The sequence below is a fragment of the Cervus elaphus genome, chromosome X (genome assembly GCF_910594005.1).
Source record: "Cervus elaphus chromosome X, mCerEla1.1, whole genome shotgun sequence".
NCBI lineage: Eukaryota > Metazoa > Chordata > Mammalia > Artiodactyla > Cervidae > Cervus > Cervus elaphus.
This window is the reverse complement of record NC_057848.1, coordinates 8,142,067-8,169,774: the sequence shown is the minus strand read 5'-3', so window position 1 is coordinate 8,169,774 and position 27,708 is coordinate 8,142,067. Positions and strand designations below refer to the sequence as shown.

Here is a 27,708-nt window from a genome sequence, read left to right as displayed (position 1 = left end):
GTTGATGGCACCCACACATGGTCATAATGTTAAAGGAGTGCTCAGTAGTGTAAGGAAAGTAGTCACTCACACTCCCACGCTCCTTCATTTATCCTGCCACAGGGATGGATGTCTTTGTACAAAGTTGTCCCCAAAGCATATGGTTTAGTGTGCTGCCTTTTTCGCTTAAAAAGAAAAGCCATTTTTGTAACCATAAGCAATACAGGGAAATGTGTAGTTCACATGTAATATGTGGCTCTGATGTGATTTTCCACCAAGTGGAGTTGACAGCCCTCCTGAGGTTGGCTATGGGGTGGTCACTGTTGACCTTCAAGCATTCAGCTTTTCCCCCTTTCTGGGTCCTTTCTGGAGGATGAATTCCAGGACAGGCTTGGGTTGAAGAGTATGTTGTTATTACTGGTCCTCCCCTCACCAGGTTGCAGTGAGTCATTGAACTTACAGCAGTGTCTGGCGATGAATACACACAGCATCTCATCTTCTGGGGCTTCCCTGGTGGCTCAGCTGATAGAAAATCTACCTGCAGTGCGGGAGACCTGGGTTCAATCCCTGGGTTGGGAAGACCCCCTTGGAAAAGGGAACGGCTACCCACTCCAATATTCTGGCCTAGGGAATTCCATGAACTGTATAGTCCATGGGGTCGCAAAGAGTCAGACACGACTGAGCAACTCTCACTTCACTTCATCTTCTGGCGAGGAAGCTGAAGAACAGAGACAGAACCATCAGCCTCAGGCCACGCAGCCTGCAGGTGTATAGGGCAGGGATCCAAACTAGGCAGTCAGAAATATTTGTGTGTTAACATGAAATTACACCAGATGTCCCCAATGTTGGTTTTCAAGTGGTGGAATTGTGGCTTTTTTCTCACATTCTCTAAAATGAGCATGTCTTACTTCCACAGTTAAGAAAATTCCTGACAGTTTTTCAGATACCAGCAAACGCTAGGAGCTGGATCTCTGGGCCTGCAGCGTGACTGGTGCCAGCCCTCGCCACAGAGGAGGCAGGCAGGGTGTGTGAAGGGGTGTGCCCTCCTAGGTGATTGGGTTGAGGACCTGAGGCAGACCTCCTGGTCCCTGCTCTTCCCTATCAGCACCAGTGCAGGCTGCAGGCACAGTGACGCTCAGAGCATAATCTTCACTGCAAACTGTGCTTGGAGGCTGTGCTCCACTGTGGAAGCTGAAGAGGGGCCACGGCCCAGGCCCAGCATGCACCCCAGCTCTGTCTCCTCTTGCACACTGCTCCCTGTGGGGCCCTGAGGAAGGCAGCTCACCCTCCCCTCAGCTCAGGGTCATCCTGGGGTTGCTGGTCTGTTTGGTGCTCAGGTGAGAGTCTGCCTTTCCGCTGCGATCCGGACAGCCTGGAGGTGAGCACGCGCTGGGCCCTGGACCGTGAGCAGCGGGAGAAGTATGAGCTGGTGGCCGCGTGCACGGTTCACATGGGCATGCGCGAGGAGGAGGTGATGGTGCCCTTCCCTGTGACCGTGTATGACGAGGACGACTCTGCGCCCACCTTCTTCGGGGGCGTCGACAGTGCCAGCGCAGTGGTGGAGTTCAAGCGGAAGGAGGTGCCTATGCGTTTGTCTGGTGCTTGTCTAGTGTCTGTCATCTCTTTGTTGGGCATCTGGGTCTCTCCATTCGTCATTTGTTCCTCGGTCTATTCAGCTGTCCATCTAGCCATCCAGACATGTGGCTGACCATCACTGTGGTTATTCGTCTTTCATTTGTCCATCAGTCTGTCTGTTGGGGTTTTGTTGGTTTCCAGGACAGCTGAGGAGGAGAGAGGACCAGCCCCGCTGGCCCCGAGCTGACCTCTGCCCTGGGAAGCGGGTGAGGGGAGGGGTTGGGGTGCCGGTGGGGTTGAGGGTAAGGGTGCCCAGCCTCTGACTCAACCATCAGGGCTCGCATCAGAGGGGCACAACTGTGGTACTGCAGAGGCGGGGCACACTGCCCCGAGGAGACGGAGAAGACATCTGCCAGGAGGGCGTTCCCTTCTTCGGGCTGTCAGCCCCTCAAGGGAGGGCCAGTGAGTTCAGGGAGGGTACCCTGGAGTGGAGGAAGACAGGACAGTGGATCCGGCAGGGGTGTCCCTGCGCCGCCCCTCCCATCGGGGCCCCGCCTTCCTCTTGCCCGTGCAGGCGGAGAGTGACTGCCACCTGCTGGGCCCTGGGCTGTCCTGCAGCCGGCAGGCTGGCGGGAGCAAGGGGAGGGTCGGGGTCGGATATGCTGTGGTTGTCTGCTTCTCCGGACACCCAGGGAGCAGGTTTTGTGGATGGATGGGCAAGAGGAAAGCACATGGAGTAGGGAAATGTCCCATGAGCCTGGCAGGGCAGCTCCATGGTAACACTGTGGAGCCTGGCCAGGAGTGAGAGCAGAGATGACATGTGGCTTTACTCAGAACCCCCCTCATGACCCCATCTAGCCTGGGGTACAGAAGAAGCTGTAGGAGAGCATTCTGGTGGACACTGTGCTTAGGTTCCAGCTCTGTCATCTGTCACTGCATGACGTTGAGCTAACTTCTCCACTGTGCGGGGCCCAGCTTCCTGGAAGGAGAGTGGGGGTGCCCACTCTGCCCTGTGGGGACCTGAATGAGGTCTTCCACAGAGCACCAGGGCATCTGTTCTAACCCATAATCATGGGAAGTCTGGAGATGCCATTGCACCTGTTGCAGAGGTGAGGTGCAGTGGCCCAGGAAGGGTGACAAGCAGGCTGGCTGGGGGCCCCTTGCAGCTTGAACCCTGGTCAGTCTGTCCCTGGAGCCAGCTCTGACCGCACACACCTGATCCACCTGCGGGGCACATGCCCTCCTATGGGCTCTGGCTTTCGGGGCCCTGACTGGCCCCCGTATTCTCTGCAGGGCACAGTGGTAGCCACGTTACGTGTCTTCGATGCAGACGTGGTGCCAGCCTCCGGGGAGCTCCTGAGACGGTACACGAACACGCTGCTCTCTGGGGATGCCAAGGCCCTCCAGACCTTCCGAGTGGAGCACATGCCCAATGAGACCTTGGCCCAGGCCAACGGCAGCTTTGTGCGGGCAACCGTGCATGACTACAGTAAGAGGGGACCAGTGTGGCCTGACAGGGCCCCCTGGGGAACTGGCGACCTGCTTTCCTTGGGCAGGGCAGCACCCTGCACAAGTAGACACCTGTCCTGGCCCTCTCAGCCCCAGGTGGCCACCCCTTCCAACCCTCTTCCCAGCCTTTGTCTCTGCTGGGCTCACCTTGGCCACCTTGGTGGGTGTTTACAGGCTGTCCTTTCTCTCTGAACTGCCCCAAGGCCAAGGCTGACCCTGGCAGGACCCCCACCACACTACCCTGTGCTGACCACGCCAGGGCTCACTGCAACCTCCTAGGTGCCCAAGTGTCCAGGGATCCTTGACCCTCCCCAGCAACTCTCCACTAACAGGAGTTGATGTCCAGTAGCAGCTCTGTGCCCTCAGATTGGAGGGTTCTGGGATGACTGTCCTGTCTGACTTCTGAAATGTGCCCACCCTCAGGGCTAAGCACCACGTGCCCCCAGGGCTCACCTGCAGGATGGGGTGTCCTCGCCAGTTGCCAAACCTCCCCACCTCCCTCGCCTGCTCTCCTGCCTGTGTTTTGTAGGATCACCTTTCAAATATGCCACTTGTGCTTGGATCCTTGTTTGGAGGCCCGCTTCTGGGGAACCCAGGATCACTGGTGCCTTTACCCCTTTCTGCCTGACCCAGTCCTATTTCCTGTCTTCTTCCTCACCAAGCTCTGATGACCTCTGTTCTGTGCAAGGGAAAATGTCATCCTTGCCCCTGCACACTCCCTTTGTATGCCACGTGCACCCAGAGATCCTCGCCTCCTCTGTTCTCCACTAAATGGGGATCTTAGCCTTGGCACACGGTGACAGCTCAGGAGTGCGGAAGCCCCTGGGTGCTTGAGGCCTGTGGAACCTGAGGGTCCATAGGAGGCTGGTACTGTTGCGAGGAGTTCTCAGGGGCCAGGACGGTCTTTCTGGGACCTTGCTGGTGGTGGTGGTGGGTCTTTACCTGTGTGTGCTTGCTCCGACATGCATCTTTCTCATACACATGCACACACACACACACCTCACTGAGGTTACCTCCCAGCTGAGGAGGGTCTTCTGGGCTCAGCTCAGCACAGTGACTCACATTTAAAATAGTTCAACCTTAGTGCCTCCAGCCAGGTCTGTTGTCCGTGTACCGTGCGGGTAGAAGTACCTGTTGTCACACGTACGCCCGTGTGTCCAGGGAATGCTTTGCAGGGGAGATGTGCAGCAGCGTGGGGCAGTGGTCTCCACCCTGGGCAGGGCCCCTACCTATCATCATGTGCCTCCACCCACAGGGCTGGTTCTCAACCGGAGCCTCCCCATCTCGGAGAGCTGGGCTGTGCAGCTGGCCGTGCTGGTCAATGACTCAGACTTCCAGGGCCCGGGGGAGGGTGTCGTCCTCCTCCACTTCAATGTGTCCATGCTGCCCGTCAGCCTGCGCCTGCCCAGTGCCTACTCCTTCTCGGTGAGCCGGCGGGCCCACCGCTTTGCCCAGGTGAGCTCCTGGCCTCTTGCCAGCCTGGGGAGGGGAATGGAGGAGCAGGGACCCCCAGGGTGGGGTCACATGGGGGACACCACCTCCCTGAGCACACAGAGTGGCCCTGGGGAGCAACAGGCACAAAGCCAAGTAGGCTAAGGCCGTGGGAGAAAGGAGTGGGGCTGGTGGGCTTTGTGGGCCCCTCTTTGCCCTTCTCCCTTCTCAGCATTTTTACATTTTTTACTAATGAAAGAGCAGTGCCAGGTAAATCTATGCTGACTTGGAAAGACATTCCCGGTGAAGGAAGTGGGAAAAGTAGTTTGCAGAAGTATTGGTCTTAGGTGGCTCCGTATGTTCAAAACCAAGTCTTCATTGCTAGAAATTTCCAAGTGTGCAAACACAGGCATTAGTGGAGACCTCTGCAAGGAAAGACAGGAAGTGCTTCTATTTCCTACTTTCCTGCAAGTCTGTTTGCTAGAGCTTATTTTGCATTTGTCATCAGAAAATAGTGATTAGAAGTAGGAAAAAAAAAGGGAAGTAGTAAGAATTTGTCAAAAGGATATAAGGGATAGACAAGAGCGATCTCTTTTCCTCATATCAGCCAGTGTTTTACGTTTTGGTGCAATTCTTTCTAGAATGTTTCTCTGAAGCACTTTTTAAAGTTTACTTGCAATTATGGCAAGCATGACTTAATATACTGCATTCTCCTAATGGCATAGCTGTGGCCATGTGCCCTTTAGAATATCCCATTTAGGGTCATCTCCTAACTAGGACAGTGGCTTTGCCAGTTTCTGTGGTTGGTTCCCATGCCACCTCCGCTCCTGACAGCCACTTAGTACCCAGCACAAGAAGAGCCCCACCCTTGGACACAGCCAGGCTCCCCACTTGCCACCCCCGCCAGGCCTTTCCTGGAGGCAGAGGGCAAGGCTGGTGAGAGGTGACGAAGCAGAGGGGCCTGACGGGTGTCCAGGGGGGCTGAGGCGGGCATAGGCATTGCCAGGGGTGTGTCAGCAGAGCCAGGCAGTGGGGAGGGTGATGAGGGCTGAGTGGGAGTGGGGTCTGGGAGGGCGGGCCCCGCCAGCCCCTGCAACACCTCCCACTCCTGACCACTAAGTCTTTCACTGTGCCTGGACTCAGGAGGGTGCAGAGACCCGAGTCTCAGCCCAGCCTTACACACACTGCTGTCTCTCACCAGCCCCCCCTTAGCATTCATGATTATAAATTGAAGGTGGTGATCTCAGGCAATTTTGAGGATCACAGGAGAAAGTGGAAGTGAACCTGCTCTGTACAAGGAAGTGCTCGGAGCCTAGGAGGTAGTTTTGTTGTGGTGTGAGGAGTGGGCTTGGTGGAGCCTGGCTCTGCCCTGGGCCTGAGCAAGGCTGAGCAAGGGCCTGGCCTGTGGCTGCAGGCAGGGGGCCCTGTGCCACCACTGCCGCCAGGCCCGCAGCCCTCGACCTTGACTGGTCAGAGCTTCTGATCTCAGGCCCCAGCAGCCCTAACTCCACCTTGGGTGGTGAGGGAGGGAAAAGGAGAGTCCAGGCCCCAGTGACCACTGCGGCCGTGAGGCATCCCTGGAGAAGTATCCCTTCTCTCCCAGGGGTTCCGGCCCAAGTCTTGGAGGAGGCTCCAGGACCTGGGTGGGACAGCAACCCTGCTGTGTGAATTATGGCCCGGGTGCTGAGCTCTGGCTGACCAGGCAGGCGACCCAGGCAGGACACTGAGGATGGACCCTAGTGGTGCCCAGAGGGGAGGGAGGTGTGTGGGAGGCACCCAGGCTGCCTCTGTGCCCGAATGAGGGAGCAAGTGAGCGGTGAGCCGGGCAAGCCAGCAAGTGCCTCCCGGGTGGGCCAGTCCCTAAACCAAACCCGGCACCTGTGTTCTTTTCACCTCCGGCTCCCAGGAGCAGGGATGAAGGGTGGTGTCACGGTCTGCGCAGGGCCAGGCCAGGCCAGGCAGGCAGATGGGTCTGCAGATTCCAGGGGCATGGAGCATGGGGAGATTGGGGGCCACCATCTCTGGGCTGAGTGGGAAACTGTCCTGGGACTCAGCTGGCATGGAGCCCCTCCAGCCACTGTCCCAGGTGGTCCACTCACCTGGCTAAGGGTTCCGTGATCCCATGCCTAGATCGGGAAAGTCTGCGTGGAAAACTGCCAGGAGTTCAGCGGCATCCAAGTGCAGTACAGGCTGCAGCCCTCCAGCGCCAACTGCAGCGCCCTGGGGATGGTCACCTCGGCGGAGGACACCTTGGGGACCCTGTTCGTGAATGACACGGAGGCCTTGCAGCGGCCCGAGTGTTCCCAGCTCCAGTACACAGTGGTGGCTGCCGAGAAGCCAACCCGCCAGCAAGCGCAGGCCCTGCTGCTCGTTACCGTGGAAGGGAAGTGTGAGTGCCCGGCTGCGGGAAGGGTCAGGGTGGATGGGGCGTGGCAGAGCCTCGGGCTGTTCCTACAGAGGGGTGCTGTCCTATACCCCGTCACTGATCAGTGGGCTTTCTTGAGCCTCCTCTGTAAGACGAGAAGACAGCGCACAGCTGCACTGGAAGGGTGATGGGGGAGGCATGACACAGTTTAGTCCAGTGTGACAGCATTGTGGGTGGCCGCTGCTGCCCATCGCCTCTGTCAGCGGGTCCTACGTGTGCGCTTGTTTTAGGGCTGCCAGGTACGATATAGGACCCAGGTTGAGTGTGAATTTCAGGTAAACAACGAGCAATTTTTGTGGTGTAAGTACATCTCGTGCAGCCTTTGCAGTGAATTAGAAGACAAACTCCCCTATGTCCCTGTGATATTAGGGCCATATTTACACAAAGCAGGTATTCACTGTTCTCTGAAGTTCAAGTTTAACTGGGTGTCCTGCGTGTCCCTGGATGAGTCTGGCCACCTCCCATCCCCACTCCATACTCAGCCCCCTAGCTGCCCCTGCTGTGTGACTGTGATGCCACCCCTCCCCCAGCAGCCCCCTCACTACCCTGTGCCCCCAGTTTAGTGACTGCCTCCCCTCTGGGCTCAACTTGGGACAGCTCAGCCAGTGCTGCCTGCACCCATGGGTGCCCGTGGCAGGCTGACCCCCCATGACTGCTTTCTGCCACCCCTAGACGTGCCTGAGGAGCCTGGCTGCCCCCTGTCCTGCGCGGTCAGCAAGAGGCAGCCCGAATGTGAGGAATGCGGTGGCCTGGGCTCTCTGACGGGCAGGTGCGAGTGGAGACAGGGAGATGGCAAAGGTAGGCCCTGGGCAGAGCCAGGCGGCGGGGAGCGTGATGAGGGCTGAGGGGGAGTAGGGTCTGTGCCTGTGGGCCCTGCCAGCCTCTGTGACACCCCCCACCCCTGCCCATCTAGTCCTCCCCTGCGCTTGGTCCCTGCCGTGGCTCCTGATGCCAGGAGAGGGTGGTCACGAGCGCAGGGAACAGAGAACCTCCCAACTGTTTATCACCGATGGGATCACAGGTGCCTGAGACTGAGCTCGCTCTGGACTTGAGAAGGTCGGGGCCAAAGTTGAGATGTGTGTGTTTTCTTTTTACTTTATTCTAAAATTCTGAATTTCTGTATTGGTGCCCACACCAGATGGTAATTAACATGTATATATCCATTTCTCTACCCATATACACATAAATACACGTGCAGTTGTGAATGTGAAGTTGAAGGTGTTAGTCGTTCACTCGTGTCTGACTCTTTGTGACTCTGTGGACTGTAGCCCACCAGGCTCCTCTGTCCATGGAATTCTCTGACAAGAATACTGGAGTGGTAGCCATTTCCTTCTCCAGGGACTGTCCCAAGCCAGAGATCAAACTCAGGTCTCCAGCATTACAGGCAGATGCATTACTGTCTGAGCCACTATATTCACCCAATGCCTTTTTTTTTTTTTAACTTTTTATGTTATATTGGAGCATAGTTGATGAACAATGTTGTGTCAGTTTCCAGTGTACAGCATAGTGATTCAGTTATACGTGTATATATTCTTTTTCAAATTCTTTTTTCATTGAGGTTTTTATAGCATATTGAGCAGAGTTCCATGTGCTATACAGTAGGTTCTTGTTGGTTGTTCTAAATATAGTGTGTATACATGTGTATCCCAAACTCCCTGACTATCCTTTCTCCCCACTCTTCCCCCCATTCACCCAACGCTTTTAAACACATAGTTCACAGACACTTTTCGAAGATCTCTTGGTAATATTACTGTGCATCCAAGAAGTGGAGGAATTAAGGTAGACTACACTGTTGACACGTCATTTATGGTTGGCTTTACTTCATGAAAACACAAACCTTAAAATAATTCAAAATATCCAAAATGGTCTTCAGAGAGGCTCTACCCAGGAGGTCCCAGCCCAGGGGACGTGGACTCAAATAGGAGGGACCTGAGCAGCCTTGGGTTGGACAGTAACTGGCCGCCAGCTGGGCCCACCAATCTGAGGGTCCCACCCACAGTGCAGGCTGGAGAGGGTCCCAGCCTCATCTGGTCTCTTCTGGCCTCTCTGATGTGAGCCTGGCACAGCTCTGGGACTGCCTGGCTCCTCTGGCCCCCACCATCCTGGCTGCCCTGTACCTCAGGGATGCCCTGCTTGTGGGGCTCTGTGTGTGGTTCTTCTCTGCTCAGATCTCAGTTTGCTCTTCCTTGCAGGGGATGGGGTGGGGTACAGGGTTGACCTGGAAGGCCCTGGGGTGTGACCCTCCTGGCTCTGCAGTCTGAACAGGGCAGCTGCTCCCTTGTGGTCATAACTGCCCACTCTGTGTTGTAGGGATAACCAGGAACTTCTCCACCTGCTCCCCCAGCATCAGGACCTGCCCCGATGGCCACTGTGATGCCGTGGAGAGCAGAGACCCCAACATCTGCCCCCAGGACTGCCTCCGTAAGCAGCCCGATGAGCCTGCACCGTGACTCTGAACAAGCAGGAGCCTGAATGGGTGGGGGAGTAACAAGCTAAAGGGGCTTGGACTCTCACCTGCACTTCAGCCATACCAGCCAAGTTTCCGGGTTTTGAGTGCTGAGCCCTTTCCTAACATTTTCTTTGAATAAAGGCGCTCCAAAATTAGAGCTTCCACACCCTTCCAGTGTTGCTCTAGCCAACTCATGGGGCACGACTCCCTGTCCCCCGTTTTGCTGACTGCCAGCTGCCCCCTCTGCCCCTTTTCTGCTTCTGAAAAGTGACCAAGTGTGGACCTTGGCCTGGGCCCAGGGCAGCCTATGGGTTCCTCCTCTCACCCGATGCGGCCAGGGAGCTGGTTTGGGGGCTCATCATGCTGCAACTGGGGCTTCCCAGATGGCGCTAGTGGTAAAGAAACCCACCTGCCAATGTAGGAGATGCGCAGGTTTGATCTCTGGATCGGGAAGATCCCCTGAAGAAGGGCCTGGCAACCCTCTCCAGTATTTTTGCCTGGAAAATCTCATGGACAGAGGAGCTTGGTGGGCTACAGTCCATAGTGTTGCAAAGAGTCGACCTGACTGAAGCGACTTAGCACACACGCATGCATGCTGAGGCTCTTGCCTGGGGTGACCTAGACTTCTGATCTCACTGTGCTCCCTGGGCATGAGAGTGCTGACATCAGGTGGGGAGGGGCCTCTCATGATCCTGTCTGGTGGTCCTGGCTGGCCAGGTCCCCCTGGAGGCTGAGAGTGGGCTGCTGAGTGGGTGGTGTCTGTCCTCAGGGGGCGGCAGCATCATTGGTGGGCACAAACCTGGGGAGCGCCGAGGGATTAAAGCTGGCTTCGGTATCTGCAACTGCTTCCCTGAGGAGAAGAAGTGCTTCTGTGAGCCGGAGGATAGCCAAGGTGCATTGGGGGTGGGGGGGGTGGGGGACACAGCTGGCCGGGATCCCCACGCCTCCCTGAGCCTCCAGGGAGCGAGGGAGAAGATTGCCGGAAGGAAGAGAAACCTAGGAGATCTTCCTCCTTCCCTGGGGTCTTGGTTCCCCCATGTGTGCAGACAAGGAGCTGGCTCAAGGCTACTAAGACTGCCTTGTGGCCCGAAGTTCCTTTTTTTTTTTTTTTGGCAAGGCTTATGGGATCTTAGGTGCCCAACCAGGGATTGAATCTTGGCCACAGCCGTGAAAGCTCCTTGTGCTAACTGCTGGACCACCAAAGAATTCCCTGGCCTCAAGTTCTATAATAAAGATTGGGCTGGAAAACTAGTTATTCCACCAAATAGCTCAGCATCTTCTCAGACTGTGCCTGTGTAGAGCCTTTCCTGGGCCTGTGGCATTGGCCAGCTGGGTCCCCCCTCCCAGCACCCTCCAGGTGCTTCTTCTAGAACAGGGGGGCCCCACTGAACACATGGGGAGCTTTTCTGGCATTTGGGTGGTCATTGCATGGCCCAAATCCTGGGCCACTTGTCTTTCCTCTCCACTATATATTGAACATGAAGAAAATACAGAAGATATTAGGAATGCAGGAGAAGAACTTCTCCCACCCCCAGGGCCCCTGGGCCTCTGGCTTCAGTGCAACGTTCCAGGGTGGGGGAGGTGCAGGGGTGCACAACCTCTGGTGTGTGACCTCAGGCAGGATGTTTATAAATGCTCATTCCTTCCAGAAAAGGGCAATAATAGTCTCTTGTAGCAAAAACATACAGAACAGTACCTGCCATGGGTCAGGAGTGTTGGCAGGCAGCTCACAGTCGGTCACAGCAGCCACTTCCTGGCTGTCACAGGTGTGGCTCTGTTGGGTATTGGGGGTCCCCCTTGTGGGGTGTCTACTCTCACAGCCCCTACTTGCCCACAGACACCCTGCGTGATGACCTCTGCTGCACAGTGATCACGGCAGCTGTGGTCTTCTCCATCGTATCTGTGCTGCTGTCTGTGCTGCTGTCCACCTTCTGCATCCACCGCTACCGCAAGAATGCCCACAAGCCGCCCATTGCCTCGGCTGAGATGACCTTCCGTCGACCCGCCCAAGCTTTCCCGGTCAGCTACTCCTCATCTGGTGCCTGCCGGCCCTCTCTGGACTCCATGGAGAACCAGGTCTCAGTGGACACCTTCAAGATCCCAGTGAGGTTCTCCATGTGGCAGCAGGGCCAGGGAGGCAGCCCTTCCAGGTAGCCCTGTGGGTAGCCTCTGGTCTAGGGCAGCTGGGGAAGGAGGGGGGGACAGAAGGGGCAGGGCCCTTGGGGTTGTTGCATCCTTGCCTGCCAGGAGCACCTCGTGAGCTTCCAGCTGTCTTCTAACCTCCACCGAGATGTCTTTCAGGGAGGGCAGAAGGCAGGGGTGGGGCAGAGAGCGTGAATCAGTGTGGAAAAGGATGGGTGCGGATTTAAATGACTGAGATCTGGGCCATTAGGCTCCAAGGAGAGGGCAGGCCATGCTGTACCCGCCTAAGATATCTCCTACGGAGGCCCCAAGTGCTGGAGGATGCAGCCTTGGGGGAGGCCCTGAGGAGGAGTGTGTGGGTTTTATTCTCAGAAGGTAGGACCACCCTAGGGCTGGAGGCTGATGTTCTGCCTTCATTTCCACAGGTCGCTCTGTTGGGGAGTCTGTTGGGTAGGAGCCCCATGATGAAACACTGTCCCCATCCAGGCGAGAGAGACTGGCAGGTGGGGGGCCTGGCCGCAGCCAGGAGGGGATTCTGTCTGTGGCTTGGAGAGTGGGGTTGCTGAGAGGCCTCTCAGGCACCATCAGGGGAGCCTGGCCCCAGGACTCTGTGACTGGCCTGCCAAGAGGGGAGAATCAGCCCAAGCCTCCTCCTCCATGGCATGGTCTGGGCCTGCAGTTAGTGTGGGAGGCTCAGACACCACCTCCTGCCTGGCCAGGCTGCTCCTCCGCCTGTCTGCCCTCCAGTGTTTTTGCTGAGGAGACTGAAATACTATGGGGACTGGGGGCTGGAGACCTCCCACCTGCTGAGTGTTTGGAACCAGCAAAGTCAGGAAGGAGGCCCCTGTGGCCATCACATCTGGGAATGGCCCTCGTGGCCCAGGGACGAGCCATTTGATTCCCTTATATGCCCTGGCGGTTTGTGCTGCGACACACAATGAGAGAGGTTATTCTGTGGGGGGGCCACAGACCACTTTCAGCCTCTAGCCCAGAGTGCAGAGAAGCCAGAGCTGGGCCGCAGGCCCAGGACCACACTGACCAGCTCTGAGGTCTTAGACACATTATTCGACCCTTTGGCCTTAGTTCTGTCTTACATAAAGTGGGGAGGACACTTTGGGGTTTTAGCACTTTTAAAGAGAAACAAATCAGAGATATCCCCTCTTAGCCCAGTCTTTGTGTGCAGTCAGCTGTTATCCAGTGCAGTGTGGACACCAGGGTGGTGGTGACTGTGTTGTCACCTTTGAGCCTGACTATGGATTCTTGGTAGAGGAGGAAATGGCAACCCACTCCAGTATTCTTGACTGGAGAATCTCATGGACAGAGGAGCCTGGCTACAGTCCATGGGAGTCAGACATGACTGACTCTTTTGCAACTTAAAGAACAAACAACATGGGTTATTGGGGAAGCTGAGACACCAGGACACCTGGGGAGCTGGCTGGAAGGCGCCCCTGGCCGTGGTGCTTAGAGGAGCCTGCCTCTGCTCCCAGACGTAAGAACACAGGGTTCTGGTCCCTGGGGGGGGGGGCGGGGCAGTGGGTCACCAGTGTGTGTCTGTGGGTTAGGCGAGCCTGCCAGGCACATCATAAGCAGCCCCTGGAGCCATGCCCACACCCAGCCACAGCAAGACTTGGGGACCTGGGCATCCAGTGCTGACGGGAAGGCAGGTTCCAGACAGGCTTCAGCATCCCCAGAGTTCAGGTCTTCGAGCCAGTCTTGGAGATCCCACCCCAGAGGGGTCTTCAGTGGGCATGGTGTGTTGGGAAGGCCGGTGTGTGCAAGTTCTGGCCAGTGGCTGGGCTGTGGGAGGAGCAGACTCTTCCACAAATTGTCAGGGAAGGATGGGGGGGGTACCTGAGGGGCACAGTGGTAACTTTCTAGAGGCTGCCACACCAGGAAGGTGTTCTTGACACCCCCTCCTGTAGCTGGGAGTGCAGGGCTGATAGGCAACTGGGGCCACGGCTGCCACTTGAGTTCTCTTGGAAGTCCTGGAGCCTGGGCCACTGTCAGTGCCTGGTGTCCAAAACAGAGGTGGTGCCATGAGGCTTGGGCCTGAGTCCCAGGGAAGAGGCTGTGGTCCCCCTGTGAGCACCTGTGGGTGCTGAGTAAACCCTGACTCCCTCACTGGAGATACCAGACCCTGGGCCTGAGGTGGCCCAGGGCATCTACAGTAGATGGAGGCCAGTGAGGGTATGAGCATACGGAGTCCAGCCAGTCTGTGGCAACACCTGCCTTCCTGTGGGGGGACGCATCTTGTCATGGCACCTCAGGGCCTGACTGTGGGGTCTTGCCCTTGGACATGGTGACTGTCACCTGTCACTTCAGGTGACAGTCGGCCGTCTGCACACGGAGCTTGTCCGCCGGCTCTTGCCTTCTTCCTTTCTTCTTACCTTCGCCATCTCTCTTCCCTCTCTTTTTCCTTCAAACCCAATGTAGGAGGATCCCAAGTGGGAATTCCCACGGAAGAACTTGGTGCTTGGACAAACTCTGGGAGAAGGTGAATTTGGAAAAGTGGTCAAGGCCACAGCCTTTCGGCTGAAAGGCAAAGCAGGGTACACGACTGTGGCTGTGAAGATGCTGAAAGGTACGTGCCCAGGCAGTACACAGGGGGCTCTGCCACTCACACCTGCGGGGGCCCCAGTGGGTGGATGAAGCCCTTATGACAGCCAGGACTCTGGCAATCAGCCTGCTGCCTCCTGAAGAACCAATACGCCTCCCCTGCTCTTCTTGAGTCGCTGCAGTATAGGGACCTCCACCATGGATGATGTGGGTTGGTGTGGTCCCTGGAGAAGCAGGGTAAGACATTCCTCCCTTGAAAGCTTTCAGAGCCATGTTGCTTGTGTATCAATGTTGGGTAAAGATCCAAGTTTAAATGAAAAGCCCTTAAGTTCAAAACCGACAGCTCTCCCCACCTCAGTCTGCCTCATTAATTTCTTTGGCCAAGCGTCCACTGAGGTCCTGGTGAAGAGACCACCTGTAAGGACTGGCCCCTGTCCCCCAGGTCCCTGCCTTTCCCAGTCCCCATCCCCCCCAGCCCTTAGTGGGCCAGCACTGCCCCAGTCTTACCACATGCTGGGTATCCTCACTGCTGCTTCTCAGCAGGGACTGGGTAGACAGTCCTCTGCCATGGCTGAGTTCTGCCTCAGCTTGACCAACTGAGGGCCCAGTGGCCATGTGATGGGCACATTTTAGGCTGATGCACTCTGATGTTCAGCAGTCGGGGAGCCATGCAGTGCCGGGTACTTTTGTGTACTTACCCAGGCCCTCAGACTAGGGTTGCCCCTTGTCTATGAGACCCCAGGCCCTAAGAGGGCACAGTGAGACTGGCCCTGGGTCACTCATGTGTGGTCCAAAGGGTTCCAATGCCCCATCTTGCAGCTGTCTTCTCATTTCCAGACAAGTCTACAGCCAGAGGCAGTGGCACAACTGGGCAGTGGGATGTGGGGCCATGACCCAGGAGGACAGTTGGCCAGGAGACCTCCACACCCAAGCTCCTGAGCACAACTATCTCTGCCCTTGGAAAACACACACTCAGCATGGCAAGACGACTTCCGTGAAGTCTCATGGCCTTCACCTTTCTCCAGGGCCTCACCCCCCTTTGCCAAGTGCTTGGTTGGCAGGTGTTTGGGGACACCAGGGAGTCCCTTTACCTCCCCAGAAGGGTTAATGAAGGGTTAATGCCACTGTCTTTGAGAGATGGTGATTGCAGGGAAATAATGCCATTTGCATGCATAGCCCAGCCCAGAAGGCTTTCCATGGAAAGACTCTGCTCACATGGAAGTGCGCTCCTCTGGTTCTTACTCCCTGTAGGCAATTGAGGCCGCTGTTGACCCTCCCATGGGCTGAGAGTAGCTCCAAGCAGTGAGGTCCTGGCAGGCCTCAGTCTGAACCTGAGTAGGATGTCTGGGAAGGAGACAAGTCCGTGTAGACCCCTCGTTTGAGCCTGTGACCCAGCACGGTGGTAGCAGGGACTTTGTGACCTGCTTTGTTTCTGTGCATTTCAGAGAATGCCTCCCCAAGCGAGCTGTGGGACCTGCTATCAGAGTTCAACCTCCTGAAGCAGGTCAACCACCCACAAGTCATCAAGCTGTACGGGGCCTGCAGCCAGGATGGTAAGACCAGCCGGGGACTAGCAGCTGCTGGGCACAAGCCAGGGGCTCTGGGCTGCTCCATTCTGCATTCTCCCTCATCCCCATCCTTTTCTTCTCTGGCACCTGTCCTCTCTCTTCCTGGAAGCATGGTTTCTCTGGCCCTTGCCTGAAACTTGTGTGTCAGTGGACCATGAGGGCTGCCACAGGAGTGTTCCCTGGGGTCTCTGGCGACATCCTGGTTGTCAGCACCCTGCCCCAGGCTGAGCCCTTAAGACAGGGAAGTCCAGAGATGAGCAGTGTCTCCTGGGCACCTACTAGATATGCCATAACCTCCAGGTGATCTCAACCCCACCCCAGCCTGGGGTGGCAAAGGCAATGGCAGATCGTTTTTCACATAAGAGCATTTTGCTGTATTGGTCTTCCAAAACTGCTTTGCCACCCTGGGGGCCTCCCACTTTGTGTGTGTGTGTGTGTGTGTGTGTGTGTGTGTGTGTGTGTGTGTGTGTGTGTGTGTGTGTGTGTGTGCATGTGCGTGTGGGTGCATGTGTATTTGGGGTGTGAGGGAGATGGGAGGCCGACAGGGAGAGAGCAGCAGGGGCACCAGTAGCACTCAGGGCCGGGCCTCGGGGAGGACTGTGGCCTGAGAGCAGGCAGGGCAGGGAGAGGGTGGCCAGGGGCAGTCCAGAACCTCTGCCTCCATCAGCTGTCCCCAGGCCATACTGTGGCAAGACCAGGGGTACAGAAAGTTCCTGACATCCGAGCAGCAGTGGTTATCTCCCAGGGCAGCTTCAAATGCAGTGACTGCTTGCCCTGGACACCCAGGAAAGAGGTTGTGGTCAACTGTCCAGGCAGCTGGCTTTGGAATCCAAAGCCCCTGCAAGATGCAGGAGCTTCCCAAGTGGCACTAGTGATAAAGAACCTGCCTGCCAATGCAGGAGATGTAAAAGACTTGGGTTCAATCCCTGAGTCAGGAAGATCCCTTGGAGGGGGACATGACAACCTACTCCACTCTTCTTGCCTGGAAAATCCCATGGACAGAGGAGCTTGGCAGGCTACAGTCTATAGGGTCACAAAGAGTCAGACATGACTGAAGTAACATAGCGCTGCAAGGTGGAGAGCAGAGTGATGTGAGAGTGAGCTGAGGCTTGAGTCCTCAGGATGCTGGAAGCGATTGCCCCGTGCTGGCCCAACTTCTGCCTGCCCAGGGTCACCTAAGCAGCCAGCCCACGTACCTACTGCTCTGCCCCTAGGGCCACTGCTCCTCATCTTGGAGTATGCCAAGTACGGCTCCCTGCGGGGCTTCCTCCGAGAGAGCAGCAAGGCGGGACCTGGCTACGTGGGCAGCGGGGGCAGCCGCAACTCCAGTTACCTGGACAACCTGGAGGAGCAGGCCCTGACCATGGGCGACCTTGTCTCCTTTGCCTGGCAGATTTCACAAGGGATGCAGTACCTGGCTGAGATGAAGGTGCGTGCCGCCCCAGCCCCGCGCCCCCTCCGCCAGCGATTGGCCCGGGGTTCAGGGGTCCCTGCTGTTGTCTTTTCCACAGCTTGTCCATCGGGACTTGGCAGCCAGAAACGTCCTGGTAGCCGAGGGCCACAGGATGAAAATCTCAGATTTTGGTCTGTCCCGAGATGTTTATGAAGAGGATTCCTACGTGAAGAGGAGCGAGGTACCAGGCTCTGGGGTGTGATGGCCTGAGGGCAGAGGGCATGGTCAGGGAGCCCACAGGGTGGGGACAGATTTTGATCTGAGGAAGGTAAAGCGGGTTTTTAGAGTGCAAACTTCCAGTCCTCATCCCCGAACTCTTTCCTAGTCCTGGGTCCCCAGAGACGCAGAGCAGGACTCAGTCTTGAGCCTGTTCCTTCTCTTCCTCACAGCCACACGTGCTGTTTTGGAGCTCCCTGCTGGGAGTGGGGTTCCTGCAGCTTCTCTCACTTTTCATCACTATCACTTCTAAAGGTCACCCACCACTGCAGAAATAACAATCTTCTTGTCTGCAGTTGCTCCTCTCACTGCTGCAGAGTGAAGGTCACTGTTTTACTTTCTGTGTAACTTTAGTCCTTTGCTTGGGGAAAAGAAATGAATTAAACTCAAGCTTGCTAGTCATTCTTTACAGAAAGGATTGAACCACTTTACAGCAGGGTATGCTCCTGGTCCAAGGGCCTAGGAACGGCTGACTAAGTGAGTTTGGAAGGCAATCAGGAGGATCCTGGAGACAAAGTCCAGAGTTGCAGTGTAGAGATTTGGGAAGCTTTTTCCAAGTCACTAAAACAGGTGGTTCGGGGACCTTCTTGGGAAACCTGGTTCCCTGGTATGGTCCCCTTCCCTGTGACATTGGTCTTGACTTTCTTGGTGCTGCTATCCTCCCAACCCCTTTCTAGTAGCCTCCCTGTGACAGACTAGATAGGGAAGATCACAGGCCCCCTCAAGACACACAGCTAAGCTGGCATTCAGAACAGATGCTGCTCAAAAAGAAAAACACAGAAAGCCACGACATACACTTCAGCTTTGCTCTGAGGGGCGAGTGAAGCCCAGGTGCTCCTGGGGCTGTGAGGATGACATTTGATTTCTTGTGGGGTTTCTGTTGTGACAGCACGTCTTAGAAGTGCTGAAGGGGAAGTGGAGAGGGGTGCTCCCTACCCCGTGGAGGGGGCTGGATGGAACTTCCTGTTGATGCACTGGTCCTCAGGAAGGCCCTGTGTCACCCAGCAAGGAAGCACAAGGTGCCCAAGCTCGGCCCCTGAGAGCACAGCCTGCAGGTTGCATTGTTAGAAACACACACCCTCGAAGCAGTCACACTTCATGTAGGGTATGAATCCTAAATAGTACTTTAAAAAAAAAAAGAAGTACAATAAATGCATTAAAATCCAAAGCAAATGCCTTTTTTTAAATTGATTGTGCCTTGATGCTGACCTGTTTGTTGTTGTTTAATCGATCAGTCGTGTCTGACTCTTTGCGACCCATGGACTGTAGCCCAGCAGGATCCTCTGTCTATGGAATTCCCCAGGCAAGAATACTGGAGTGGGTTGCCATTTCCTCCTCCAGGGTATCTTCCTGACCCATGGATCAAACCCGCATCTCCTGCACTGCAGGTGGATTCTTTACCACTGAGCCACCAGGAAAGCCCGCTGATCTATTTGTACCAAAAAGCTATTTCTTAAGTTGCATTAGAAAGGATTTGTTAGGTTGAACTCCAGCCTCTCCATGGTGGAGGACAGTCTTTCAGAGGATGCTAAAAGGGCCCTGGGATAAAATAAGAGGGAAAAATCAGACTCAAGACACTCACATTGATTTCTTCACTCAGAGCTTCTTAGAAAGGCCTTTAGTGTGTTCGTTTGTGTCAGAAATTCCCAAGATGGAAACACTGGATGTTGGCTTCCCAGACCCCTTCACCCTCAGAAATCAGGGGAGATCTTGATGGAAGTGCTTCCAGCCTACCCACTGGGCAGCACCCAGGGTGCGGTGCCCCTGATCTCCAGAGAAGTGACCACAGTGGGGCCTGGCTTGCACTTAGCATCAATTCCTTGCGATGTGGTGCATGACCAGCACACCTTGTATAGCTGTGGGCAGGCCGACTGACTCCCTCATGGGTCTCAGCCAAGCCTAGGAAGGCGGGGCTAGGACTCCAGCATCTGTGAGGCTGGGCTGCTGGCCTCTACCCAGGAACACACTGGAGTCATTACTCAGTGTTCCCTAAGAGCTGAAAGAGCCTGAGATGTGTCCCCCCCACACACCAGTTCCTAGGATCTCAGAGCAACGTTAATGCCTTTCTTTCACTCCTTCCTTAGGGTCGGATCCCAGTCAAGTGGATGGCCATTGAGTCCCACTTTGATCATATCGACACCACCCAGAGTGATGTGTGAGTCTGGGTGTTGCCTTCCTGGGGTGGAGGTTACATGTATGCACCTGTCTGGGCAGCTCCGCTGGGGAACAGAGTTGCCCTGAGTCCCTGTCAGCTCATTCCAGCCGTCCAGAGTGACCTCCCCAAACTGGGGGGCTGTGGATGGGGGAGCTTTGTGTACTCACACAGCAAATGGCAAAGGCCCAGGCAGTAGTTCTGAGTGCCACGGTGGAATGCATGAGGATGTGAGCCATAGCTGCAGCCCCCCTTGCCTCCCCCACCTCCCCTGCCCTCTCTTTGGACATCTCAGTGACACACAGTCCCAGCTGAACAGTTCCCTCTCTGTGAGCCTGAGTGTGAGCGGGCTTCAAGCAGGTCCCTGGAGACTGGTCCCCACCCAGAGACAGGTTTAGGGTGGAGTGACCTTGAATGGGTTTCCGGTACCCAAACTGCTCCAAGACCAAAACTCAGTCTTCCAAGTCCAACTGCATTCTCAATTGTTTTCAAAACCACAACAGACTTGTTTCCAAATGTTCTGCTGTAAACAGCCTTGCATGTTTTAAATAAGGTAGGCTGTGAAAAGGCAATTCTTAAACAGTTTTAACAGCTGTGTTCTGATTACCAAGTTGACTGTAAAACAACTGGAAATGCAGGGGAAAGCATAATGAAGAGACTAAAAGTCAATGGGGCCCCACCATCCCTAAATAACTACGGCCAGCACTCACAGGCCTTGCCTAGAGTTGTCCGTGGCATGCAGGCATTCTTTATTACTGTAAACGGGCTTGTGTGATAATGCTGTTTTGTGATGATTTTGTCCCCACTTGACAGTAAATTTTCCCTCACAGTTGATATTTTCCCATTGCAGTGTTTTTTCCTTTTAACATCTTATGAAAATTTCCAGGCACACAGAAAAGGTGAAGGGGTTTTGCAGAGTGCCCTGGTGCCCTGTGGCCTCAGTTCGACCTGCTTTTCACTGTGCTCATTTGCATTCCCTATGCCGTCTCTGATGCTACAGAGCTTCACCTCAGGGGTCAGCCACCTGCCCTTTTTGGATATGGGGGCTGAGCTTGGGCAGCAGCTTGCCAGGGGGTTGGGGCAGGGCAGGCAGACACCTGGTCCCGCCTCCATTCCACTTCCATCTGTCTGGTCAGCCTAGGCTGAAACTGTGGGCACTTGGACCACTCTCTGTACAGGGAACTCGGGTCCTGTTGCTGCTCAGGGGGAGGATATCTGGGGCGCTGAGGATGCCACAGACTCAGTGCAGTCGCTCATTGGCCCTCTGGTTCTGCAGGTGGTCCTTTGGTGTCCTGCTGTGGGAGATTGTGACCCTGGGCGGCAACCCCTACCCTGCGATTCCTCCAGAGCGGCTCTTCAACCTTCTGAAGACAGGCTATCGGATGGAGAGGCCAGACAACTGCAGCGAGGAGATGTGAGCATGCTTTCTCTGGTCCAGCCTCCCCAGACACTGACACTCCAGGTTTTGGAGGGGTGGGGTCATGCACACTCATCCTTTCCCACTGCTGGGCAGCCCTGGGTGCCAGCCCCAGGCGAGCTGGGCAGCTGGAAGCGACGGGCTAAGACAAAGGCACAGATGACAGAGAACCACCCTTGGGCATGATGGCAGATGCTGGGGACCCAGATTCCACTGGGGGCTGGGTGGGCCTCCTGGGGGGACTTACAAGCTGAGGGGGAGCAGGACCCCAGGAGAGGTGGTGGAAGGATGAGGGAGCAGCTTCAATCTAAGGCTAGAGACCTGTCCCAGGATGCTTGGGGAGGGGCAGGTAATTCAGAATGGCCCCAGGGGTACATACAGGGGAGCGCCCAAGTGGAGACACCAAGGCAGGCAAAGAGCAGGCAGATGGCACCTGAACTTCAGCTCGAGGGCACCAGAATCTTCTCATCAAATGGTGGTTCCATCAGATGATCCTTGGAGAACAGGTTGAGAACACATGAGAGGGGGTTCGTCCATAGTTAGACACACACTGGTCCATTCATTCTACAAAGTCTGTCATGCACCTGCCATGTGCCTGGCTCAGGGCTGTGGGAGTGCAAGGGTGAGTAGGTGCTGCCTCCCTGGGCACCCTAGACTGGCAGGCACAGGCCCAGCACTCACCCACAAGGTGGCCCCTGCAGCCCTGCCAGAGCCCCAGGGGAGGGAGGGAGGGAGGTGCAAGACAGAGTGTGCTTGGCAGGTTTTTGTGTTCATACACAGTTCATCCTTCATAAGAGTTTTAAGGACTGGCATTTCTGCGTTAGCTGCCATAACAAGCATGGCTGGACCACAGCGCCAGACACTGTGAGCCCCTGCTGACCCATCATACCCTGGCCCAACTCAGAGAAGGATGTCAGTGACACAGGAACAGCTTTGGGATTTTGGACCAGAGCCTCTGGGGCCCAGGTGCACTGTACTGGGTGTGGTGGCTGTGACTGGGCAATCCTTGCTGGATTGTCACCACCCACCTGTTTGTCTCACCAGGTACAGTCTAATGCTGCAGTGCTGGAAGCGGGAACCAGACAAGAGGCCAGTGTTTGCCGACATCAGCAAAGACCTAGATAAGATGATGGTTAAGAGCAGAGTGAGTACCCGGAGCCAATCCCTGGTGCCACTTCCCTCACCCCAGTTCATGGAATTCCCAATACAAAGGCAGAGTGCGGCTGTGCAGAGTGAGATGGTCATGTCGTCTCCTGGTAGGGGGCAGGGCAGATTGGGGGTGGGGGGGGGGGCGTGGGCACGAACCTTTATCCTTAATCCAGGCCTCTTGGACTTCTTGAAATTAGGGAGAAACCAGGATTTTTACCTTGACACTTAGGAAGAGCCCTCCACAGACAGGGGTGGGAAGAAGATATGCCAAAGCCAAACAAAATTATTTTCAATAATGGAACTTGAGGAAGTAAAGTTGGAATGAATGTGTCCTAAATTCAGATTCTATGAAGGGTCCGGCTAGGGGTGGGAAGTGAAGGGAGCAGTGGAAACTGTGACAAATAGTAGCCTCCCAGCTGGCTCTGAAGGACCTCTTACCATAGACAATGTAACCTGTAGGAATAAGAGTGCCAGCATGCCAGGGCTTTTTAAGGGATGTTTATGTTTCCCAGTTTTTATAGCAATTTCCAAAAGCTCAGTGTGGGCCAAACAACATATCTGTGTGCCTCCAGTTTACAACTCTAGGTGACAGAGGAAATCAACACAGTTTTCACTAATATTGATTGGGCAATGGGCTGCCTCCTGTATTCTGCCTTAGATGCTGGGGATGCAAGTAAAGAAAATAGACACAGACCTTGCTTGCCCTCTGGTGGTTTCATCCTTAAATTGACACAGTTACTGAAAGTTGTCATTTCTCCAAACATGGAAGGCAAGATGCATGGACTGGGCCCCTTGGAATAAAACCCAACCTTGGTGTATCGTTTGGGCACATCCTATGATTTGCCCTAAACAGAGGTAATAGCTGATGCCTACAGACAGCTTTCCTAGAACAGTGCTGAGAACCAGCCAGAAACACACTGGAAGCATTCTTGACACCTTTAACCAGGGCAGTGGAAGTAGCCGGTCCTCACAAATCATCCTGCTTGGGAGCTGAAGCCTCTAGCAGCATCTTATGCAAAACCCACACCGATGACTCAGATTTCTTGGTCCTGACTTGATATTGGAGATGGCAGGAGTGCCTGGAGGGAAGCCAGAAAGTGTGGAGCAGATGGGGAATGTGTCTTGGCCTTCCCACATGAGTCACGGGACTGCAATCCCGGAGCCTCAGGTTTTATAAACAGGCCTGTTCTCCAGTGCTGGGCCTGGTGCCCCTAGCGCTGCAGAGAGAGGACCAGAACAATGAGGGAACACATTTCTGCCTCCAAGAGGTGATTTTCTGTGATGAGGACCAGAGGCTGGGGGAACTCATGCTGACAGACCTGGCCAGGGGCTCAGATCTGGCGAGAGGTTGATAGGTGCGGGGTGGGACTCGGCTGGGGCTTCTGCTATCAGGCAGGGCGGGGGTGGGGCGGGGTGGGCATGTCCAGCAATGGCCTGCTCCAGGAGTGACCAGGTCTCTCTCCCTTCCAGGACTACTTGGACCTGGCCGTGTCCACCCCATCTGACTCACTGCTGTATGATGATGGCCTGTCAGAGGAGGAGACACCCCTGGGGGACTGTAATAATGTTCCCCTCCCTCGCACCCTCCCCTCCACGTGGATTGAAAACAAACTCTATGGTAGAATTTCACATGCATTTACTAGATTCTAGCCACGTTGTTCCTGCTCTCTGCACTGTCCTTACTCTCTGTAATGCTTTTTAAGAGTGTTTCTGGTTTGAATGAAACCAAAGTCTGCTCTGAACCTTTTTGTTTGTAAATGTCTGACTTTGCATCCATTTACATTCAGGCATTTTTTTTTAAACTATGTTTTTTTTAAAGGATGTGAAAATATGTGTGATGATCACATTGCCCAGCAGCTTAAGATGATAGAGGAGAGGGCGGGGCAGAACTCTCAGGGGATATTGAGAAATGATGACTCAGTCATTTCCCGGGTGGGGATTTAGTCATAGTACTTCTAATTTAACTACTGGGGTACATTTTCCTGACCTGGGGAGGCATTTAATCTAGAAAGGCAGAACCAGAACTACCCTGCCTGCACTGAGAACACAGCCAGCAGCCCCCCAGGCTCTGTCTGGGTGAGTGGAGGGGGGCGCCTTGGAGGCCACCCGGTGCTGGGGACCACCATCAGCGGGAGGGACACACACAGAGTACTGTTTTCACATCCTTTGTATCACACACTGTCATGACAGTTGTCACTTATGAAGTCAGTGCTAAAAGCTGGAGCAAAATGCTTTTTGAAAGAACGTAGTCTGTGGTGCTGTGGTCTTGCAATGGACAGTAAATATGGTTCTTGCCAAAACTCCTTCTTCTGTCTTTAATACTTGAAATTTTTTTCCTGTTTCCTAACTTCATCATGGAGTGTTTTGAACTCTTGGAGTCTCAAGCCTTTTTCAGCCGAGGTTGTTCCTTTCGCATGCCTCCTGGGTCATTGATTCCTTGCTGGCTAGTGTTCCTTGCCATTTGTCCCGTCAACGCTGTGGGACTGGGCTGCGTGCACCCTTGATTTGGAAAGATCCTCTCCTCCGTAGTAGGCTGGGATGGAAGACAAGTAGGCTCCTTTACGTTAGAGCACTGTATATCCAGGCAGTACAACAAGGTGCTGTTGCATTATGCTGCCTTACAGAAAGAGTTAAACAGGTCACCAGAGATTGATCAGATTTGAGAGTCTGAAGCTTATAAAAGTCAAAATTGGTAGTTTCTGGTAAGCTACAGTTACCAAGAGAACATGTGATGTTCCCCCCTTCTCCCAAACATGTTTTGGAAACCTGGAGCATGAAACCCTGCAGGCAGTTGGCCCAGAAACCAGAAGTTTGGTTTGAACCTCAAAGGGAGTTTTGCCAAGGCCTTACTGTCTGGACATGAAGTTTGGGTTCTTCAGCACAGAACAAATGATCTGTTTTCATTTTTAGGCATGTCAGACCCGAACTGGCCTGAAGAGAGTCCTGTACCACCCACAAGAGCCGCTGGCACCAACACTGGGTGTCCCGAGATATGCAAATGATAGTGTATATGCTAACTGGATGGTTTCACCCTCAGCGGCACAATTAATGGACGCGTTTGATAGTTAACATTTCTTTGTGAAAAGTAATGGACTTTCGAGGGGAAGAAACATGCTGAGAACAGATCTGCCGGCCCCTATTTGCACATTTCACACTGGCTGGCGGTCTTGCCACCCAGCAGATGTAGCACACTGGACGGTGTAGGTGTTCCTTCTTCAGCCCTCCGCAGCACCCAACCGGTGCATCCGTGAGCACCACGCACTCCGCGCTCACACGTATCGGTCCCTCACTCACTACCTGAACTGTTTGACTTTTTTCTGGTTGCCTCCAAACAAGGTCACATGATTTAAACATGTCCTTGTTCAAAACAAGAGCCCGGCCAGGCTGCATAGGGATGTCAAAGCCCGACCAAGGCTGGAGGGGAAGAGGGGACTTCTGGACAGGCCTCACCGCAACCTTCAATACCCTGTTTTGTTTCTTTTTAAATCATGTAACCTCTTCTTAGGAAGACATTTGATTCTTATTATGATTAAAATGATCCTTAGGTTTAGCACAATGGAGAGACGTGATGCCACATTTGGTATGTAGGTAGGTGGTGTGAGGGGAGGGGGCTTCTAGGATACATCTGTCCACCTGGCTGAGAGATCACACCCCTGTGATGAGAAGTGTATGGAGGAGGGGGCCTTGGAGTGGAGTGGACTCATATCCAAGTATTGCTGACCACAGAGACTTGGCTGCCGTGAACTCCCCAGCCTACCCCACCACAGCCTTCAGTACCCACCCATCCAGTGCCCCAAAGTGGCAGGGGCTCATCTCACACATTCATGGTTGGGACTTGTGCTCAGTCTCAGCTAGTTAGGTTAGAAGTAGTGTCGACAAATGACCAAGGACTGTGACACCTCTGATGACAGTTCTGATGGGGAAACGACAGGGTTTTGGCTCTTACAGAGCTTGTGTGAAAAGGTACATGTGTCCACTCTTGCTGTGTCTGTAACGTAATGCTGCTATGGCCAGACATTTTTGTTCTTAGGTTCTGACCATGACTCATAAGCTTCTTGTCATTCTTCACTGCTTGTTTGTGGTCACAGACACTCAGCACTCCTCCCATCCTGTGGGGGTGGCTTTCGGGAAGTCCTGGTGGCTCTTCTTTCTGTCCCAATGCTGTCACTTTGCAGGAGAGGGTCAGTTACCAAAATACTGCCTGGTCTTCATACTTAAAGCACTGTGAAAGAACCTAACGATGTCTCATGAGAATGCTGGCTTTTATAGCTATTTCACCAAAGTGGTAAAGTGGTAAAAATTATGGCATTTTTGTGGCCAAGAAGAATTGGATGAGTTTTGTGGAAGAGCTCTGTGTGTGTGTGTGTGTGCATGCGCATCTGTGTGTGCACGCACATGTGTGTGTACACACCCAGGGAGAGCACTGGAAAAACACTTAACTGCAGATGTAACATGGCTTTAGTTTGGGCCATTGTTCAGACGCACTGTGATAAGTTCTTTTACAGATATCTAGTCATGGTAGTAAACTTGTGGGTTTCAGATGTACTTGATGATAGTCTTGTTAAATGCAGAAGTAGGGAGAAACTTTCTCAAGTTATTAAAAATGCCTACTCAGTGTGAGAGGCTGTAGCAGATTTGTCCTCAGCAGGGGGAGAACTCCAAGTCTAACTGGCTGACCCAGTGCTGGGGAGTTAACCCTTGACTCATAACCTAATTGTCTGTTCCTGAGTTATCCAGGTACTCATACTTGTTAGTCTATCAGACAATTTTCATATGCATATACACAGAAGTTACTAAGTATTTAAGTATTACTGAGTATTACTGTTTTAAAATTTGTTAAATCTGTTTATGAAAGGTTATTAAATCATACTGTGTCAATTTGCTTTTGTAGTCAAGGTGACTAAGAAAATCATTTCAGTTATGTAAATAAAATCATGTATCATACAATGTGTAAACTTCTTTTCTCTTTTTAACCTTCTGGTTGGAAACATTAGGTTTCTGATTTTAAAGTTTCCATATAAAGAGTAAGATATCACAAGGGGATCTATTGTGGTGACCACTGGGGAAGTAAGACTGATCGAAGGACCGTGGGGGCTCTTGGTGATGTTATTGACTTGTCTTTTATAATATGTACATGAACAGCCACATTTATAGTAATTGTGAAAACTAAGCTCGTTCTGCCACTCAAAGGATTCCTTCCCTAAAACAGAGCAGGTATTTGCTCTTGTCTAGTAATTTGCTGTTTGTTTCTTGAAGCTGGAGTTGGACAGTTGTGAGAGAGACTGTAAAATGCATTGTCATGACTGAAGGTCCATTGGAGGAAAAACTTTGCTCTGAACCACTATGAAATCTAAAATACTAAATGCTTCCTGTTGGGTTATGCAGGGATGCTATGAGCTCCTCAGAAATCTGGCAAGGAGCAGATGGTGGGTCAGTAGGGAAACACAAGTTATTAGCAACGTAAGTCTGATTTGTGGTTACATTGTGCACTGGATACTGAGGGCCTTGGGTGCACACGTGTACACATAGTCAGGTGCGTAAGTCACCCAGGGGCTGCCCCAGGCCCATAGTGCTCCAGCTCCTAGCCCTTAGTGCCTCCTTCAATCTAGACCTCAGGGATGGGAAATGAATGTAATTTCTAGACTCAGTTGTTTGCCTCTGAATGTTTAGAAACCCGTGTTGAAAAA

At 53.9% G+C, this 27,708-nt stretch overlaps 1 protein-coding gene across 1 annotated transcript in view; it reads left to right on the top strand.

The window, feature by feature from the left end:
* The window catches only part of LOC122690190 (proto-oncogene tyrosine-protein kinase receptor Ret-like), a 52,963-nt gene extending 25,995 nt beyond the window's left edge, over positions 1–26,968 (top strand). Inside the window, 18 exon segments of the mRNA XM_043897220.1 lie at positions 1,317–1,558; positions 2,848–3,043; positions 4,319–4,518; positions 6,625–6,883; positions 7,592–7,717; positions 9,230–9,340; positions 10,138–10,260; positions 11,206–11,471; positions 13,944–14,091; positions 15,512–15,619; positions 16,849–17,063; positions 17,146–17,268; positions 19,388–19,458; positions 20,732–20,869; positions 21,917–22,016; positions 23,492–23,639; positions 24,932–24,999; positions 25,001–26,968. Coding sequence (XP_043753155.1) covers positions 1,317–1,558; positions 2,848–3,043; positions 4,319–4,518; positions 6,625–6,883; positions 7,592–7,717; positions 9,230–9,340; positions 10,138–10,260; positions 11,206–11,471; positions 13,944–14,091; positions 15,512–15,619; positions 16,849–17,063; positions 17,146–17,268; positions 19,388–19,458; positions 20,732–20,869; positions 21,917–22,016; positions 23,492–23,639; positions 24,932–24,999; positions 25,001–25,090 — 2,732 coding nt within the window. The 3' untranslated portion in view covers positions 25,091–26,968.
* The last annotated feature ends 740 nt before the right edge of the window (positions 26,969–27,708 follow it).